Source organism: Cyrtonyx montezumae, unplaced genomic scaffold (genome assembly GCF_038088225.1).
Source record: "Cyrtonyx montezumae isolate F1298 unplaced genomic scaffold, pur_monq_1.0 scaffold_8, whole genome shotgun sequence".
NCBI classification, from domain to species: Eukaryota; Metazoa; Chordata; class Aves; order Galliformes; family Odontophoridae; genus Cyrtonyx; species Cyrtonyx montezumae.
The window spans coordinates 69,195,558-69,215,098 of record NW_027072089.1 but is presented as its reverse complement, the minus strand read 5'-3'; the positions used below and the strand labels follow the sequence as shown (position 1 = coordinate 69,215,098).

The 19,541-nt window shown below is 36.0% G+C and overlaps 1 protein-coding gene across 3 annotated transcripts in view; it reads right to left on the bottom strand.

The window, feature by feature from the left end:
- TRIO (trio Rho guanine nucleotide exchange factor) overlaps positions 1–19,541 on the bottom strand; it is a 230,644-nt gene that overhangs the window by 60,469 nt on the left and 150,634 nt on the right. For all 3 annotated transcript variants that reach the window (XM_065752445.1, XM_065752448.1, XM_065752446.1), the window contains exons 30-34: positions 17,863–18,053; positions 15,233–15,334; positions 13,020–13,162; positions 12,298–12,397; positions 3,705–3,948 (exon numbers count right to left, since the gene is read on the bottom strand). In XM_065752445.1, coding sequence (XP_065608517.1) covers positions 3,705–3,948; positions 12,298–12,397; positions 13,020–13,162; positions 15,233–15,334; positions 17,863–18,053 — 780 coding nt within the window. The remainder of the gene's footprint in view (positions 1–3,704; positions 3,949–12,297; positions 12,398–13,019; positions 13,163–15,232; positions 15,335–17,862; positions 18,054–19,541) is intronic.

Here is a 19,541-nt window from a genome sequence, read left to right as displayed (position 1 = left end):
GCACCAACTGTTATTCAGCCTCTTCACTACCCACTTGTTTGCCTTTTTGCCATTATAAAAGGGATTTTAATTTTTTAAAAATGTACTCATCTGCAAAAATGCATATTAAACTGAATAAGTGACCAAAAAAACTTACAAAAATAGATCTGATATCTAGCAGAGCGAGCGAGAGGTCTAAATCTGCAATCAACACTATTAATGAATGTCTTTTCTTCTGTGTAATCTTTTCCTATACTCTTAACAAAACATTTGTTTGCTTAATTATTATACAATTCTGAAGACAGAAGACCTCAAAGATACAATAAATGCCTTTTTTTTTCATCCCTTGATATTAATGAGATATTTTAAATAATACATCTTCTCAGAGGACAAGTAACAACTACAGAAATATGTAGGCAAGTGATTTGCTTTCTAGACTGTCATCTCTTGTCTTTCAGCATCAGAACAAAACAACACTGTCTTTTGTGACTGATGAACTTTGGACAGACACAGAGTGATCAAGATCAGTTGTCAGAATTAGTTGCTTCATGGAACACTTTTGCTGCTTTCATAGTCTTTCTTATTACCCTACTTTGGATGATCACCATTTCAGACACTTAAGACATTAAACATCACTCAATGCATTTGTACTTAGCAATGAAATATGAGTTAGCACAAATTAATCCGTTGTAAATTGCTGTTTTGAACCTTTGAAGCTCACTTCATCTCTGAGATGGCTCTCCAGCTCTAGCTATCAAACAGACAGGACTGTTAAATGCTGTTGAGAAGATCAAAATTGTAGGATCTATAGAATCTGAAGTATGAAGCGCTGGAAAAACTTTGAAAGTTGTTTCACAGGAACAACTAAAATGAGCAGATATTACTAAAGATCTACAGAGTCCAAGTGATACTGAAAAGAGTGCAAAAACTCTTCAATTAATCAATTTCTATAGGCTAAGCACTGAACAATTAAGCAGCTACCCTGTCACTTCTCTGATGATGGGTCATCTCTTCTTTAGGACTGTGTAAAACCTCTCTCCCTTTAAGCCTTGTACAGCAGCTTGTGATGCCAGGCATGCACAAATGACAGACTCGTGTTTGCTGCATGTGTACCAAGCACTTACCCATGAAGTGTACAGAATTAATCATACCTGATGCTCACAGTTAGTGTGACATACTGCATATATTTGCAGACCTTAAAACTCCAGAGGGCAATATTGTCATTTGTCAAATCATTCAAATAATCTGGAATTTTTGTTGCATTGCAGATAAAAACACATAAATAAATGGATTTGCATTAAAAAGCCCAAGTTGCAAAAATCGTGAGAAACCTAGGAAATTTAACAGTGGTTAACCCAAATGCAAGAAGGCCTACCTTAATTTATCTAAGTCATTCACTTGTTCTTTCTTATGAGAATATTTTGGTTTTTTGGGGATCTTTTGTTGTGTTTTTTAGGAATTCATACCTAAATCAATACCCACAAAAAACAATACTTAAAAACTGAGATCATCTACTTTTTTCCCCCACTCTTCTGATTAGCATATCCCCCAGTGCCTTGTTTACATATCTTTAATCAAATCCAGAACTTGTGAAAGAATAACCTCTGGTTGGGATTGTCTGAGGAACATTTTTACTATGCGGGGTAAAAAATAAAACCAAAGCACCCCACCAACTTTTCCTAATTTTTTGTAACTCCTCTATGTAGTGAACACTATCAGCTTCTTTCAAGCAATAGAAAGTTGAGTTACAGACTGAAGTCAAAAGCATCCTATGGTTTCAAGTGCACAATCTAAAGCTTATTTTTATTTTTCTTAGCTTCTAGATTACTTAGCATTATATAATAGGTTCCATGTTCGGTACAGTTCACACTGACTTCAGTCACATGCAGAAGAAACTTTAGGAATGAGACCCCCAAGTCCTGAAGCCTGACACTCACAAATGTGGAAATAAACATGAGCAGCTGGTTTTTATCAGCTGGGGTTCTGATGATACACATTAACATCACAAGGGAAGCCTATGGAAGAGGCAAGAACAGAAGAGACTTCTGAATGTGCATACAATCCTGCAAATCATGTTGATACTGGCACTTGCCTTCTTTTCTCTTCAGTTTCCATAATCAATATAATTAATGTTTTTTTTTTTCTTTAAAGCACTATGTCAAACAGAAACTATATTAATGTTGCAGTGCTCTGCCCTTTCTTCTTCCCAAACGCTGAAGGAAAAACAGCAACAGAGATTATGTCCACTGGTTTGATTAATAAATGTAACCTCTCAAAGATAAAAACAGATCTTACTCTCCCTCAGGAGTCTGACAGGCCCAATGTTCTACATATAGCATACATCGTTCAGTACAGTCTACTTATTAATAAAATTCTCTGCTTTCAAAGGTAAAGTCTCCAAGTTGCAAAGGAAATTGGATTTATCAATTCAGCGTTTAGAAAAAAATACGCCTGTTATCATTTCCATGATTTCAGCCCCTCAACCAAGGAAGTAATACTTCAGTGAACTCTAACTGCATTTTTATCATAAAAAAACCCTGCAAAATTTATTATCCCTAAGGGTCAGAGGACACAAGAAGTCAAAAATGATTCCCAGTTATATCCTTCAGATGTTTTTAATTATGCTGTATTCAGAAAGTTCCTCCTGTGTATGGTCCTGGTGTAAGAAATATGAAATTCTCCCCATTTTAAGCAAACATGTTAATACAGGGTTGGTATTAAATGAGAAAATCTGTGATGTTCTAAGCTGGGATGGATTGAAAAATTTAAAAACGAAACAAACAAAAAGGGAAAAAGGGCATATTTATAAAAAACTCTCCAAAGACAGAATTTTGTTTTGGAAAATAAGTCATCCCCAACACCATTTTCTTATTACCTTTGTTACTAGCAATAACAAGCTTTTTGAAATGCATCTTTTTCCTCCAGCATGTGCTGAAATACCTAATGAAGTAGTAATTATTTATTTTAATTCATATTGCTTTCTGTTAAAAGACTTTAAACAGCTTCAAAGAAAGCAAGCAAACATCTTTTCTAATAACTAACTACTCTGTTAGCCTAGAAAATTTATTGAGCCAAAGGAGGAACTACAGTACAGCAAAACCTTAAAAATTATAAAAAATAAAATTATTAGATTTCTACTGCACTGTTCAGGGGCTCATTCTTCCATTCAAAACAAAAGCAAAGTAAGATTTCAGAATCCAGCTGTACTGAAACAATAAGTTAATTTTGTCTCTGCTAGTCTGGAAAACTCAGTTAAGTAAATTACAGAACTTCTAACAGCTCATTCCAATGCCAAGGCACATGGATGTGTGTATTTAGGTCTTCCATCACTGAGCCTGATTTTATCAAGCCTTACTGCAGGATTTCTCAAGAAATACTGATATTACATGCAGGAGGTTTTCATCACACTTTCAACACATGACAGGTATAGATTTTCTTATCGTCAAAGTTTGATCCAATATGATATGCAACTTTGTTTACCAAAACATAATTTGCCTAAATCTCTTCCCTGTCTTCAGCCATATTTTCACTTAACAAAGGTAACTGCTGTTTATTACAGAATAGATAGCATAGCTGTAGGATCCTAAAAGCACTATGCTTTACCAAACTGAAAATTAGAAACCAAAACAGAGTAAAAACACTGAAGTGCCCATTTATAAAATACTCCACATTACTCAAAAACTCACACTTCTGACAACTAGAGTTTTGTTTTTGTCATTTCTTACCTTTGTGGTTAAAGATCCCCTCCATCTCCATACTACTGCGAGAGTGAGCAATGCAGAGGGACCCACAGGGGACCAGGCCTTCTGCAGCTGGGGACCGATCTGTAGTTCGAACCAGACACCAGTCAGGTTTGTCGTGGGGTCGCTCCAGGACCTCCACAGTCTGCCCACGGCGGATTGTCAGCTCATTACTGTTGCAGGCGGTGAAATCATGGATTACCACTGTCAGCTCGCACCCACCAGACAACTGTGAGGGAAAACAAGAACAAGAAGCCAGATGAACGCTCGTTATCAAACCATCCGTCATGCACCATTACCTATTTAGGATTCCTGGCAGGGTTCGTATTTTGGATGAGATAGCAAGCTTCTGGGGCTTTCCATGTCAAGAATAGATCGTTTCAAAATCAAGCAGTTATGACGCTTTTAGTACAGATCTTTAACCCAACTTGTCTCTACCTATGTGCAGAATACACTGGTTGTGACAGGGTTGGGTGGAGGATTTAAGCAGTTTTTCTTGCTAGACTGCTCCTTGCCCTGAAAGTTGAAGTAGCAGCCACTTAAGAATATGTCTTATGGCTGATAACTCACAGCAAAAAGCCAGATATTAGTAAATACAATCACTATGACATTTATCATCTTGCAAAACCAAGGCAGAAAGTGAGGTCTTTTTCAGATGAGCTTACTAACCCTTTTCCATGCCATTTGCAGTTCTTTCTCAGGTCACAAAATAACACAGTATACTCCATACACGAATACAAAAGTCAGAATAAACCCCTTCACATAATATGCCCAAATACTTAACTGTGTGATACAAAATCCACATTAGCTTATAACTTCCGCCTTCTTGCCGGTTCCCCCAGATAAAACCACACAAACTTGAATTAAAAGCATGCAAGCTCAAGGTTTCCCCCCCTCACTTCCAGAACACTTCATTAGAAGTTTTTCTTTTTCCCTAAGGTTATGTTCCCTCTTTGTTTCATCTGCTTTGATCTGAAATGAAAATTATTATATAAACTTTGCAAAGTTCCCAAGATTGCTCAGTGCCAGAACACTTATCCAACTTAACTAACAGCCTGGGAATGCCTTCTCCTTCCACGTAGCAACAGTGTTCCAGGCTACTTCAGATTTTAGTGTCTGAATACTTCAATAGACCAGGGTGCTTCAGTGCCACATTCCCATTAGAACCCAGCTGGTATGCCCTTCTATGGATTCAGTAGTTTGGACCAAGCCAGTCAACTCCTCCAGCTCACGGAGGTAATCCTGCAACGCTCAACTTGGACAAGGGAGGACAAACACTCTCTGAGAGTTACAGTCACGGATAATACAGAAGCATGTGCTGTACCCACAAATTGAACAATTCCTGACATTTTATTGTTGCCTATCACATTTAGGTTCTTTAAATGCCTGCTGGCTACATCCTACATGATTTAGGAGAAGATAACAGTCTACATTGTTATTTATTAGTTTTCATTAAAAGCCTTGTACCGAAACATCAGATAGAATCTTTGCTAGGATAACACTGGTTCTTATCAAGAATTTTAAAGCAGATGTCAAAAACAGAAAAATTCCAGTAAGATTGAAAGGCTAATTCCAACCTTCTCCTTACTCAAGCCTTCAGCAACAGGATGTAACTCCTAGTAGACAGTCTAACTCCAGAGCTTTCTCATGGTCTATGCTTGCTAATCTCAATGGCTATCCTTACTTGCATCCACAGACTCAGAAAAAAGTTTTCTTTGGGGGAATGCAGAGGTTAACAAGGACAAAAGAAATCCTTATACAACTACTGTTTAGAGGTGGTAAATCAAGTTCTACCCATTTTGATCCAGGCTAAAAATTAATCACATTGTTACTACTACATCTCTTCAGATAGTCCCAACACCCAAATTATGACAGCTACATTTTCAAAGCATACTATCTTCTCCCTCATTAAAAACTTCCTTTTTCCCTTTCCCCCCTTTCTCCATATCGTATTAGTTTTTTAGTCCATGCAGAACTATGCCAAAGGGGAAAAAGTAAAAGGATTATGTTGTTTTCTGGTATTGATTTATGTTACAGCCTTCTTCAGACAAACTAAGGAACAATTGAAACCATCTGGATGGCTGATGGGGACTAAGAAAAAGCTGACAGAATATGATTTCAGAGACCAAATTTTTCCCAGGGAAGTTCATATGCATTCCCCTACCAGTGCAGTGAAGACAGTAACAAGTAGACACTTTCCATAAATTCCATCTAGTTGTATTTTCTCCTAAATATCTACAAGAGCATAGCTTTAGTATTCTACTTCCTTGTTTGACCCTTCATTTCCCTGCAAACAGAAGTATACTTTGCCAACAGTGCAAAGGCCATGTGCTTTTGGCATTAATATAGATGTTATTTCTTCTCCTTTCCTTAATTGGGAGGGAAAAAGCAAAACAAACAAACAAAACCCCACAATGATCTGTTCATTAGCTACTTTTTTTTTTTATTTTTACATCATTAAGCTAAAGGAAAAAAGCAAACAAATATCGACAGTAGCGATATCAGAAAGTAATATGTTACCCAAAAAAATGTCATTAAGACTGTGTGGGGATTAGACACCATGGCTGATCAGTACTCCATTTAAACTCCCCATTCCATCACAACTAAGCAAGCAGTATGCAAGACACTTCCAAAGTGCAAGTGTTGGTTCTTCCCTGTTTTCAAAGACTAACACTGTAGATGCACCTTAAGCACAGGACTTCTTTGCAGCTGTCTAGAACACCTATACAATGGTATGTTCTACTCAGACTACCTTTAAGTTAACACCATGCAGAACAAACCTAAGAAAAAAACATGTATCAACTTTCCATTCTTTTGGGATAGCGACCATTCTTCATCTCCACAACTGTAATGGCTAGGAAACAGTGCTTTTCCCTTTGTTTCTTTGCTCATTCCCTTTCCATAACATGCTTTCTGAAAGCAGTTTCCTCCTCTGCACTGATTAAATGCAGTTGGACAGCAAGGAGTGTCTGGGATTATGTACATTGCTCAACAGCTGTTGTTGGACAGCTTTGGCAAGGCTCTCTAGGCTAGCTGGAGGGAAGAGAAGGAGGCACAGTAGAACCAGGAGACTGATTTGCACTGAAGAAAAAGGAGTTGCAAACCACCTAAATAAAAATTTAGGCTGAACAAGGGCTTTATCCATCATTCTCAAGAAACTCTTTATGTAAACTGAATTAATCATGCATGATAAAATAAATGAGGCTATGTCTGAAACATGGAACTGGAGAGACAGAGACTAGATGAGAAACAAAAGCCAGACAGAAATAGAACAGCAGATTAAAAAAGGCGTAAGGTTTAATTAAACAGCTTATCATGGGACACAGTGTCTTGCTGTTGCTGAAATTAATGTTAACCATCTATGTTCATCTCACTGGGGTTTTTTAATCACTGCTGATTGTAGAGAGGAAAAAAAAACAAAAAAAAACCACACGACATATATACAGACTCTTACTGCAGGTTTGCAGAATTCAGAGATACCACATCAGATCACTACTGACTGACTTCCATCAAATACAATGGCCTTTACATATTACCTCACTTAAGGACTGCTTATTGAGTTTACTGCCCCATAGTAATTTTACAGTAAGGAGAAATGGGAGGAAAGAAAGCAGCTAATAAGCTTTCTTAATTATTTCAAGTGCAAAAAATCTATAAATCCTTTTTAAAATAGAACTTGGGTATCTTTTCTCCCTCATTTGACTTCTTTCTCAGAGTATTTCTCTTCATCCAGACTAAAACTTGGTTTCCGACACTGAGATGTATATGCTCAGAAACACCAGCTTTTTGGCTTTTATTTTATTTATAATTTTTATTTTATTTATATTTTTTATTTTATTTATATTTTTACTGACGTAAAAAACTGATTTGTTTTTATTTTTCTTGTGGCATGACATTTTTCTGCATTTTCAGCTGGTAGAACTTGGTTGTCTCCTGCTGCTTCAGTAGTTTTTCTATTTTCCAAAGTGTGATGCCTTAACTTTAAAAAGCATGTGAAGGAAATACAAATTCACACGGAAAGCAGTAGAAAGTGTTACCAATTGGGCACAAAGGCCAATTCATTAAAAATAAAATACTTCTCCACTCACCACACAGAGCAGTAAGCATGATTCCTGCTACTTAGGATAAAACCGTATGATGGCTCCACTTATAAAAACCTACCATCTTCTCAGCTATCAAAACAGTTTGGATTATTTAACACTTCTTCCAGCTCAGTTAACACAAGCACAAAGAGATCTATCAGGCCCACACTGCTTCCTTCAGCTTGCCCATTTCATTTCCTATGCACTGGATCGAGTTCAAAAGAAGATGCTAAAACCAGATCAAGATCCAAGGCTAGGAAACAGCTGAAAGGTGGAACAAAAGGCTAAGTGTCTTCTCTTTTATTTATTAGCCACCTAACATGGTGCCTACGCAGCTGCAGTACATGAGTGGAAGGAACGCTGTGAAAGGTGAAGGGCAGATTATTTACTGAGAAGGGTACAGTACGAGCACTCATTTGGAAAACTGAGGTACTTTGATGGAGTAGGAATCTCCCTCTCAAGAAGTTTACATTTCATCTTAGACTGTGTTATACCTTCAAATACTTCAGGATAGGTCAGTGCTCTTGTCTTGTAATATGGAGATACACCGCAATATTAAAAAGAATATGGAAAGGGATCTTAGGGCATCTAGTCCACTCCTTTTTCTTCCATGAGCAGTTGTGGCTACATTAATTATTATTAATATTTATCAAAAAATTTTGCATTATTTCCAATTATGGACATTCTCTAGACTTCAAAACTAGGCTGTTCTAGAGCTCCACACTACAATAGACACAAAAAGTCATTGCAGCATGTAATCTTCAATTCAAAAGGAGTCCTTGAATCCCATCCAATCCACTGAAAATATGTCTAAAAGATTGGTCTTTAATTCTGCTTTTCACATAATGGGGGCCTTAAGTTCTTCTTTCCACCTTTTTACTCTATACTTAACATCCCCAACTCTTTATCTTACCTTGTAAGTTATGTTTGATAGACCTCTAATTAGACCTCCAGCTTTCCTAGAACTTTTCCAACAGCTCAGTAATTTACTAAAATTCTGTATTCAAAACAGGATGCAGTGCCTAATAGAAGCCTTACAGGTGCACAGTAACAAATGAGGACTTTCTGTCCATAACTATAGGGCTGTTTCCCCTCTCTTCATATTTGTACCAGACTAACAATTATACACAGTTTGAAAGCCTCTAAACTTCTCAAAATCTGTTCAATAATCTCACCATTTACATTAGTAGTTAATCAATTTCACTTGTTCACTGTAGCTCAAATGAGTCCCTATTAAACTGCATGCTATTTTGCATTTGCCATTTCTCCCTTTACAAAGGTGACTCTGAATGCTAATTTCATCTTTCAATATAGTTTTCATAGAATGTGAAGCTGGGATGGATGTTAACTTTATAAGTGATCATCGTGCCCATTACTGAAAAGCAATATGGAGTCAACAATCAAAACTTAGAATTCTATTCCAAAAACACACAAACAAAACAAAACAAAAACAAACAAACAAAAAAACAACAAACAGCGTGGAGAAGAAAAAAGCTAATTAGAAGTTATTTTCTGTTGTGAAAGCATTTCCAATTAAATCACAAAATGAGATGTAGAGAAAGATCGTCACAATACTCAACCATTTCCAAGGCTAAGGAATTTTACTCCTTTCTAACCAAATGTCTGAAGAGGAAAGAAAAGACATTTTGTTTTGGCTAATTTCACTCATTCTTCTCCCTATATAACAACTAGTTCTTAAAATCAAAACATTTTTTTAATAAAATCATGAGTTTGTACATATGAATGGATAAAACAGAAAGGTTTTACCTGGTTAGTGATTAGTATTAGGTGATAGAAACTGTTTTCTTATTCACAGTACTGAACACCTGAACAGAAGAATGTTCACCAGCAGCATAATAAATGATTCAAGCTAAACATTTTTATCACTTGCTTAAAGCTACTTTACATTAGCTGTTATTTCTAATGCTTCTGAATGTGGAAAAACAGCTCAACTTGAGATCTGCTCCAAATTTGACTGACAAGTTCTACTGCTCCAACTAACAAACCACATCAACAGTACCTAAAAACACTAAAACTCTTTTCTTTAACCTCTGCGTACTTCAAGCTTCTGGACTAAAAAAAGCTACAGCCAATCTTAACTCCCAAACGGACTACAGATAATGAATTCTCAATGTATGTATGAATGTATGAAGACTATTTCATGTTCAGCAACATCCAACATATCTTACTTATTTCACGGTCTTCTGCTTCTTGCTGTTCCTTAACACTTTTAAAAATTCTCCTCTTCATGTGTTTAACAAAACAAAACAAATAAACTAATCAAAGCTATTCTAATTCACTCACTTGAAAAGAATGCACAGACAGTAAATTTCTTCCTTGGACCCAATGTAAGACATAGCACAAGTAACTTCCTTAAGGTAGTCCGCTTCCATTATGACTTGGTTTGTTCTCCTTGTCAAAGAAAAGTCTAAGAATAATTTTACATGCTACCATGAAAACTCAAATACACTTTAAAAACAAAACCAATCACACTAGCCAACTTTAAAACTTAATTTGTCAGGAAAATATTTAAACACTTTCTCCATTTCTTCTCCTTTAAACTTATAAACCCTGTTGAACAGGTTGTTGGTAAGTATCTTCCAGTCTGGCACAAGGAAGAGAATTCTGAAGGCATTTCACTTTGCCAACTTCCTTAGTTATTCTTGTTTGATGCCTGAGATACAGTTGCGAAGGGCCATAGGAGGCAATCCATGCTATTTCCCTCTAAATAGTACACAATGAACAATTAAGGAGTGGCAATGGTTGTGCACAGTAGGGATGGGTTCTGTCACCTCAGTTGGAATTGAAGCACAGTCCAGCCAAATCTTTCACATAGCCTGACCTCTCAGTCAATACTGTGGAAATAAAAGACAGCATGTCTTGGCTTTGGGTGTGGTAGATCACCCCAGACCAACACTAGTCAGGGACTGTTCAGAGGAGAAAACTAAACATGGATTTTAATAATATATCTAAAAATGCATTAAGCTATATATATACAATATGCAATAATGTACTATAGATAGTATATTATTGTAAATCACTAAACAGGTAAGCAAGAACCCAAGGATTAAAATAGAAAGAGTCTTTCAAACTTAAAAGTTTTTCAACAGATGTCCATAGAAGAAAACCACATCAAAGCTACAGACTGACTTCAGTACAAATGTACCAGGTCAATACAGAAGATATTTTTGACAAATATAAGAGCAACCCTAAGTGCTTATTAACTCTTTTTTTCTGTCTTCTTTACAAGAAAATATTAAAACAAAGAATTTAAGTGACTTGCAAAAATATGGAAAACAAGCTCTTTCAGATGACTGTGGGAATTGTGAACAGGTTTCTCTAAGAACCTAGTCATCTAGCTGCCTTGTAACATACTGATTACTTACCTGGGTAGTATAAATGGCTCATTAGAACAATTTTACTGATGAAGTCATAGGCCAAAAATCTGTAAATGTGTTTTCAAGTCATTTACTAAGCAGTTTCTATGTTTTGTTCCCTCTCCTATTCAATTAGCTATCTCCACCTCCGTGTGAAGTCGTAACACTTCTCATTTGCCAGAAATCTTCAACTCCAAAGTAATAAGCATGCATTTCATATATGAATGTTTACCCTTCTGATGCCTATATTTCTTCTACCCATGAGAAGCTCTTGCTGTGGTATGATTATGAGACAACCCAGCCAGAATATACAGGCAAAGGTGGAAGTAAGGAAACACTAGTACTTATATCATATGACTCTTGGACTGGTGGGTTACTCCTCTTTAATATGGTGATTTTCATTAGCTTTCACGCAGAAAGGGAAAGTTCTCTAATGCGTAAACACTGAATAGTATTTCTGCTTCACAAAAGTAACCACATGAAAAACACCGACCTCAAGTTCATCAAAAAACATGTGGCAAGTTGTCAGAAAATCATAAAGGTTGGTCTAAGATCATCTAGTCCAATTGTCCACCTACCACCGATATTTCTGCACCAAACCATGTCCCTGAACACCACATCTAAACATGTGGAGGTGTTCAGGAAACATCTTCAATCACCTCCCTGGGCAGCCTGTTCCAGTGCCTGACCACTCATTTGGGGAAGAAATTTTTCTTAATATCCATACTGAACCTCTCCTGGTGTAACTTAAAGCCATTCCCTCTAGTTCTGTCACTCCAGAAATGTTAAGACAGACATCATGAAGAATTCTATGCACAGCATTAAATTTTATGCAAAACATAACTTAATGTCAGTGCTTTGGACAACTCGCAGAAGAAGGAGAGAAAAAAAAAAGTTTCGGTTTGGAATAAACTGAATTTCTTCAGTGACCTATTAGATGCAGACAATTCACCCCTGCTCCCTCACTACCCTTAATACATTTTCTCTGTTGCATACAGCTATTTGTAAAAGATAAAATGCCTCCATACTGCCACTCTTAATATACTAATTTCAGATGCTAACTCACACTGAGGAATGAATCATTAACTTTCATACCGGGGCAGCACCTGAGAAACTTACCTTATCGCTGTCTAGTGTATTCTGTGAAGTTCGTGAGGCAATTGAAATAGTATCAGGTTGGCTGCTACCATCTCCCTGACTGTCCAGGTCCTCGCCATCTCTGCAAATAATTCAGTTTTCATTACAATATTAACACTGAGTTTTTAATGCGTTAAATTTTTACTTACAGATCTATGAAAGGAGCACCTATATATTAAGGCAACAGATACTAGCTAGACAAAGTAACTGATGCAAAGATGAAGCATTCAACACTTAACTGTTTGTTCTACACAAATTCTTCTGTTCAATGTCTACACCACATGTAATTTAATACAACCAACCAGTCAGGACTATGGCACACAGTCATAAGAAGCATAACCAAAGCTAGCAAGTAGACTACTCAGTCACACATTTTAAGCTCTGTCAAAGGATACCAAGGACCTGAATATGAGAAACACACACAGAACTGTGAAAAAATCTAAAATGTACAGCTATTGTGTACTGCTGTTTCAAATGTCTTCTGTAATGGGTAAATCTACACTAGTGAGGAATTGTTCAGAACAGACATCTCAACACACGCAGCATTGCAGGAAACTGGAAATTAATTATATGACAAAACAGGCCACAATGACTCTTGGTTTGTCCAGTTCACTGAATGACATCAGAAATTCAAAACTAGAGAGGAAACAGTGCTGTTGAAATGGCATACTTAGAGATCTCTGACTATTTAAAATATTAATTACCTTCTTCCTTTCTGTTTTGTTGTTGGTGCTGTTTTCGGGATATGGATTGGCTCTTTCAATGCTCCTTTCAGATGAATGGTCCTTTCTTGTATCACTTCCCGGATATGTTTAATCCAGTCCTGTTTATTCTCTATACTGGATGCCTTTGATATGTAAAAGAAACAAAAACACCAGAATAGATGAGAGAAATCCACAAATACCTTTAACTAATGAATACCAAATGAAAGGCTTAAAGAAAGACTATGTGAATCATTTTCGAAAACTTTAACAGAAAAACAGAAACTCAAATAGTTGTCCTTATTTTGAAACAACAGCACTACTTTATGCTTGTCAATACTGCTAATATTGTTAAAACTATTTTATTTAAGATTTGGATTCTTCTGTAACTTCAAGGCCCAAGAAGGATGAAGCCTTGTGTTCACCACGATAGACAAGCTCAATTGACTTACTTCAGGAATTCCAGTAATGACATCCCAAATATTGTGTTGTTGTGTTTTGTTTTGTTTTTTTAATTCGCTTCATGTACTAGGGCTAACTTAATATAATAACCTGCTATCACTGAAAGAACAATGAACTTACATTGTGATAAACACACTTCCACAACACTATTTATGCATTATTCTTCCCACTTTTGAAATGTACAAGGAAGCAGAAAGCTAATATAGGGATTGCATTTCAATAACTTCCTGCAATATACTATCTGTATTTTGGAGATAACTCTAGAAAATATTTGAAATCCAGTTGCCCAATATGTAATGATTACTGAACCCAATTTAATTTTGTTAATCTGCAACTGAAATATTAAATATAAGCATTGGTGCAGATCTAAGTAAATTATTAAAGTATACTCTTACTTCTTTTAATTGTTATCTCCTGAAATAATTGGCTTCTAATATACTGTAAATATTTAATAAATGGGGAAATGAAAATATGATTGTTAAGGTGTAAAAAAAAATGAAGAAACAATGAATAGCTAGGAAAAAGATCTTTTTCTTTTACAAAAGTATTTAGGACAGGAAGCCAAATACAGATTGTTAAATCTTTTATATAGTGTTTTAATGAAATTTTCTTATATTATTCATGTGCTACTCTCCACTTTCAAAAACAACCAAACAAAAAAATCAGCAAAACTGTTGAAAAGTTTGACATACCGTAAAAATAATCTAAATACCCTACACTTAAAGTAGAGAGCAGAAGAGAACAGGAACACTTTAAAGTGATCTAAGGTAGAGTGTCCTTGAAAACAAAATTATTTTTTTTTTTACCATTCTGTTGAGGGAAGATTGCTTCAGATTGCAAAGCAGAGTCAGTGAAATTATGCAAGTATAAAGACTGAAAAAATCATATTATTCAGTCATGTTAAATTTCATTCTCATGCACTCACTGAATGCTTGTATATCAAAACAAATGTTAGCCTCTTAGCCTGGAATTAACTAGGAAAATCTATAAATTTGAGTGACACTATTGAGTAATCACCAAAACATATCTGAAAATGAGCAAGTTTATTAGTAGGTGCATTAATTGGTAAATGGAAAGATGAACTTTTTACTCATCTCAGCACAACTAAGAGAGAAAACAGGAAAGTTTCAGTTGACACAGTCCTCAAAATATGTCAAGTTACCTATTAAACATGAAACAGTAGGCTCCAGTTTATGGAAAAGACAAACAAAAAATGGCTTTAGTGATTATCCTAACTAGGCAAGGAATTCTACTGACATCAGTAACATTCCCAGATCCAGAAATTAAAGGTATTTAAAGGTATTGTATTCACTCCCATCCAAAGGCAAAAAACGTCATAAAAATCTGTAGACCACAGAAACACATTTAAATCTTTCAAACTTCTTTTGTTTTTCCATAAAAATGTGGGACACAAAACAAACCATCACCAACAAGCAGCAGTGATTTGAGAGTAAAAGATGTCACCTGCCCTGTCTTCTATCGGATTTGACCTCCAAAATTAAGTCAACACATTTATTTCTATTTGCAAAAGCAAGTTTGTTTAATCCTATATTAGGCCAACACAGATTCCCCTCTGCTGTCAGGTCACTTTAGTCAGATGTACACCACATCTGCCTCTATACAAAGATTATCTGTCAGCAGCTGTCCCTTTCAAAGCAGCAGAAATCATCACTTGTTGCCTTTCTAACAAGCAAGGGCTACGACAAGACTAAGTATATCCATATGTATTCACTAAGCATGTACACTAGAATTACCTTGAGAACAATTTTGTTGTCTGAAGTTGGTGTTCTTCCAACCCACAGAGCAAACTTGCAGGGATCTCCTTCAACATGTTCTGTGACACCCAATTCAGAAGTCTGGAATTAAGAAAAAATTGTGAGGACTCCATGGTAATTTTTTTGTCCAGAGGTGCAACGGGATGCTAATATTCTCAATAGTTCAGCTCTGCTATTTAAAGAGAATGTTAGAAGCTTCAGTCTAACTTCAGAGAGAATTCTTTATTCTGGTGGAGGTGTTGAGACCTCTTCAAAAGCATTGACTGCAAGCTAAGCACTTTTCCCAGTAAAGTAATACTATATACTCATATAGTACTATATACTATAATATTTATAATCTTAAATACTGAATTGCTTATTTTACATTTCTGATGACAAAAAAAAAAAAAAAAGTCTTATAACTCCAAATAAAATAGATATAAATGCTTGGTGAAGGTTAAATGGTGGTATTTTTCTTTGCTAATTTTTATCAGGGACATTCATTAGTTATTGATTTATGTTTTCCTTCAGATAAGATACGCTTAAGAATTCTCTTGATATCTTCTAAAACTCTTTACTGCCAAACAAGTTTTTCATAGTGTTTCATTCTTTCTGAAATAGATGACAAAAATAAAAAAATGTAATTTCCCTGGGGACAACTACATTAACAACCAGTCTCTGGGAATGTTTGGATGTCAGATCTTTATAAACAATTATCATTCAAAATGTTTTTGCTTTCCGACTGGAATAACATTTACGTGAATTTGTTTCTAGTTAAACAATTCATATAGGCTCTGCTCCAGAAAAAAAATAAATAATTACAAGTGAGAAATACAGCTCAAAATACAAGAAGCCTCACTCCAAAAGATAGCTGCTAAACATTCTTACATCATTACATGCTGCATTTTTCCCTCAAGTGCATCATCACTAGAAAGTACAGAGATACATTACAAGAGATATTAGACACACAGTAACTGAGGAAGGGTAGTTATTGTCTAATTTGGATGTCTACTTATTTTTGGTTTCTGTTTTTGTTTGTTTTGGTGTTTACTTGTTTTTGAAGAAAAAGCACCCACTGCTTCTTCTGTCATCTCATTTGGTAAAATGGTCAACTCATCACTGAAATAGATAATATTATATTTAGCTCAAAGAAAATTAGTCTTGCTGCACAGCTCGGAAAAGTCTACACGAGGAGGATAGTATGATTTTACTGCTTATCAGAGACATGGACCTGTTGGAGTGTATCCAGAGGAGGGCCACAAAAATTATCCAAGGTATAGAACAGCCCTCCTATGAAGACAGGCTGAGAGAGCTGGGCTATTCAGCCTAGAGAAGGCTCCAGGGAGACCCAATGGTGGCCTTTCAGTATCTAAAGGGGGGGCATAAAAAAAAAAGGGACAGATTCTATAGCAGGACCTGCTGTGATAGGAATAGAGGAAATGGTTTCAAACTAAAGAGGGGAGATTTACATTGGGTATAAGGAAGATTTGTGGTTGTTTCTTTTACAGTAAGGATGGTGAGGCACTGTAACAAACTGCACTCTGCCTCCTCTCCCTTGTAATGCCTTGGCAGCTGATGCTACCTTACCAGTACACCAGAAGTCTTGTTTGTTTTTTTTTTTGTATTTCAGGTCCTTCAGGGAATCAAAGAAAGAAATGATAACAAAGCTGCTGCAGCTTTGTTACCCACTAACTAACTTGTATCAAGGACAACAGGTTTTTGAAATGAAATAGAATGGGCCAAGTATGATAGAGAAAAAGAGGCTTTTGAACCAACGTGCTTTACCAGTGTGGACATGAAGGTGGGAAAGGGAAAAGAAGGAGTGAAAAGGAGCTGATGAAGAGAGAAAAGGCTCAGTATTTAAATCACCTAAACTTGGTCACATAACTCAACAGAAACTATAGAAGAATAAAGTCCTTTAGAGTGAGTGGTTAGGTAATTGTTCTAAATAATCTATCACAAAAACTAGTCTTGTTCCCAATCAATCCAGTGCAAACCGATGGAGGCTGTTGCCTGACAAATTTGCTTGACTTTTGCTAAATTTATGGAGTGTGAATACTGCATTCACCCAGTGTCATGCAATGAAATACATGGATTCACACGATGAATGCAAGACGGGATTTTTTTTAATATATATATTTTTAAATGGGAATGCACAAATTCTCGTATTTACATTCTTTCATTAAACCATAAGACCTCACTTATTTTGTAAGAAAAAAAAATTACCATGAGACAACTACTAGCCTTTGTAGACGATCTGAAATAAACTTATAACGAAGAGTTCTTGCCTTTCGGGACCAGCATTTGTAGAATTTCCACTGGAATAAATCTTTACTAGTGCTATTTCTGTAATGTGACTAGTAAATTAGTAAGATAAAGGCTTTCTGTAAATTCCTTCCACCCTCCTGCTTTCTACAGCATACCAATATTAACAAAGTGCCTTCAGCAGTTGCTTTTGGTCTACTTTTTTCTTCTCAAAAGCATGAGAAAACAGAAAAGTTTGAATATTCAATCTCCACAGTGTACTACAATAGTTGTTCCAGTTTGTCAGGAAAGTTTAAAGGATCTGAAGACAGTCATAATCATTTTGACAGTTTTCTAAATATGGTTACTTGCTCTCCCATACTTACAAACAGTTTACTCTTGTAAATGTACTTGCTCCTTCCACTTGAGTCCTTTACTTCTTTACTAAAAACCAAGGACATCTCAAAAAGGAAAAGGTGCCTCTCTCTTCCCTTTCGAATTAGAGTTTTGGGGTCCCATACTTGGAAGGATTCTTGAAGGATGAGCTCTCCCTGAGATTCTATATTTTCATCAAAACCTAAAAACCCAGGGAGAAGAAAATACCAGCATGAAAATTTGATAATAAGGAGACTAAAAAGCACAGCTTCTGTTAATTAAGCAATTCTATTTTTTTTTTCAAATACAGCTTACAAAAGATAGAATTCCAAAGAAGCAGTGTTTAAAAAAAAAAGTTCTAACACTGTAATAAAGTAAATGAAACTGCAGCTCAAGCCTATGCCTAAATTTAGAAATCCAACTGTTAAGAAGTTTATCAACTCTTTTGGCAGCATTTCACGAACAAATGGAACAAACAAAGCTCTGTTGGCTTCTTGTAACTTCTTTTGCAAAGAAAATTATTTCTCTTAAGAGGTTTTTGCTACTGTAAAAAGTGGGCAGCTTGCAAAGACATAGCTGATAACGTTCTGGTAACAGTGGCTCCCAAAGACCATCTCTGATACAGCTTCCCTGTGTGCATGCAACAAACATACAAACATATTGCAATAGACAATGAAAAAAGATGGCAGCCTGGAGCTGCTTCCATGTGGATCTGCCTACTACTCATTCACTCTGCAATGAGGAAATAGGAGCTCCATTATTTAACATGATTTAAAGATGGAACAAAGATTAAGGTTGAGAATACCAATGACTTTCCTTCCATTCTAGCAAAAGCATTCTCCCAGGCTAACACAGAGTTTTAGAGGTGCATGATAACAGAAGTTAGTCTTCCATACTCTTCTGAGCAGTATAAAACTGCATTTTGAAGAGATACTCCTTGCCAATAATTTTGACAGAAAAACACCATCCTTCTCAAGACAATAACAGTTCTTAGTGTTCTGAAGAGGGAAAAGTATGGAGAGCATCAGAAGTAAGTTGCTCCAGGATGTTCATTCAAAAACCTCCAGAGACACAAAGAGGAAATGTGCTCACTCACTATATTTGTTTAACATTGAATGACTCAACTGTACATGCGTGCTTTGTTATAAAACCAACTTATGTAAAAGATTAGGATATTCTCCAGAGTCACATTCCCTGTGTTAGAAGATCATTACCAATGCTGGTCAGCATTTATGCTAGCATATCCTGAACAAAGCATTTGGAATGGTTCCTTTAAACTGATGAATATTTCTGTTGTTTAATATTGGGTAAGAGAGATGACCTAGGGCATTCACACGACCAAGAATCATATGTCAAATCAAGGTGCATTTTATACTAACTTGCACGGTACTGCAAATTCTATGGAAAGCTCAAAGAAAGCACAGAGAGGAAAAACAATGTTGGCTAAAAATATCTTACAGTAAGTTTATATTCTGCAACTGCAAACTAAAGCGGCTCTGCTTTTACCTTAAATAAATATACTTTGCAAAAAATACCCAGTTTTATTATTAAATGTATGACGGCACCATCATACATGATAACATGCCAATAGCAAAATGGATTTTGCCAGAAAGTTGCTCTCAGCACATAGAAGCAATTTCTTCCAATATCAACTGTCTGCCACAAACATGATTATGCTGTTCTGGCTAAG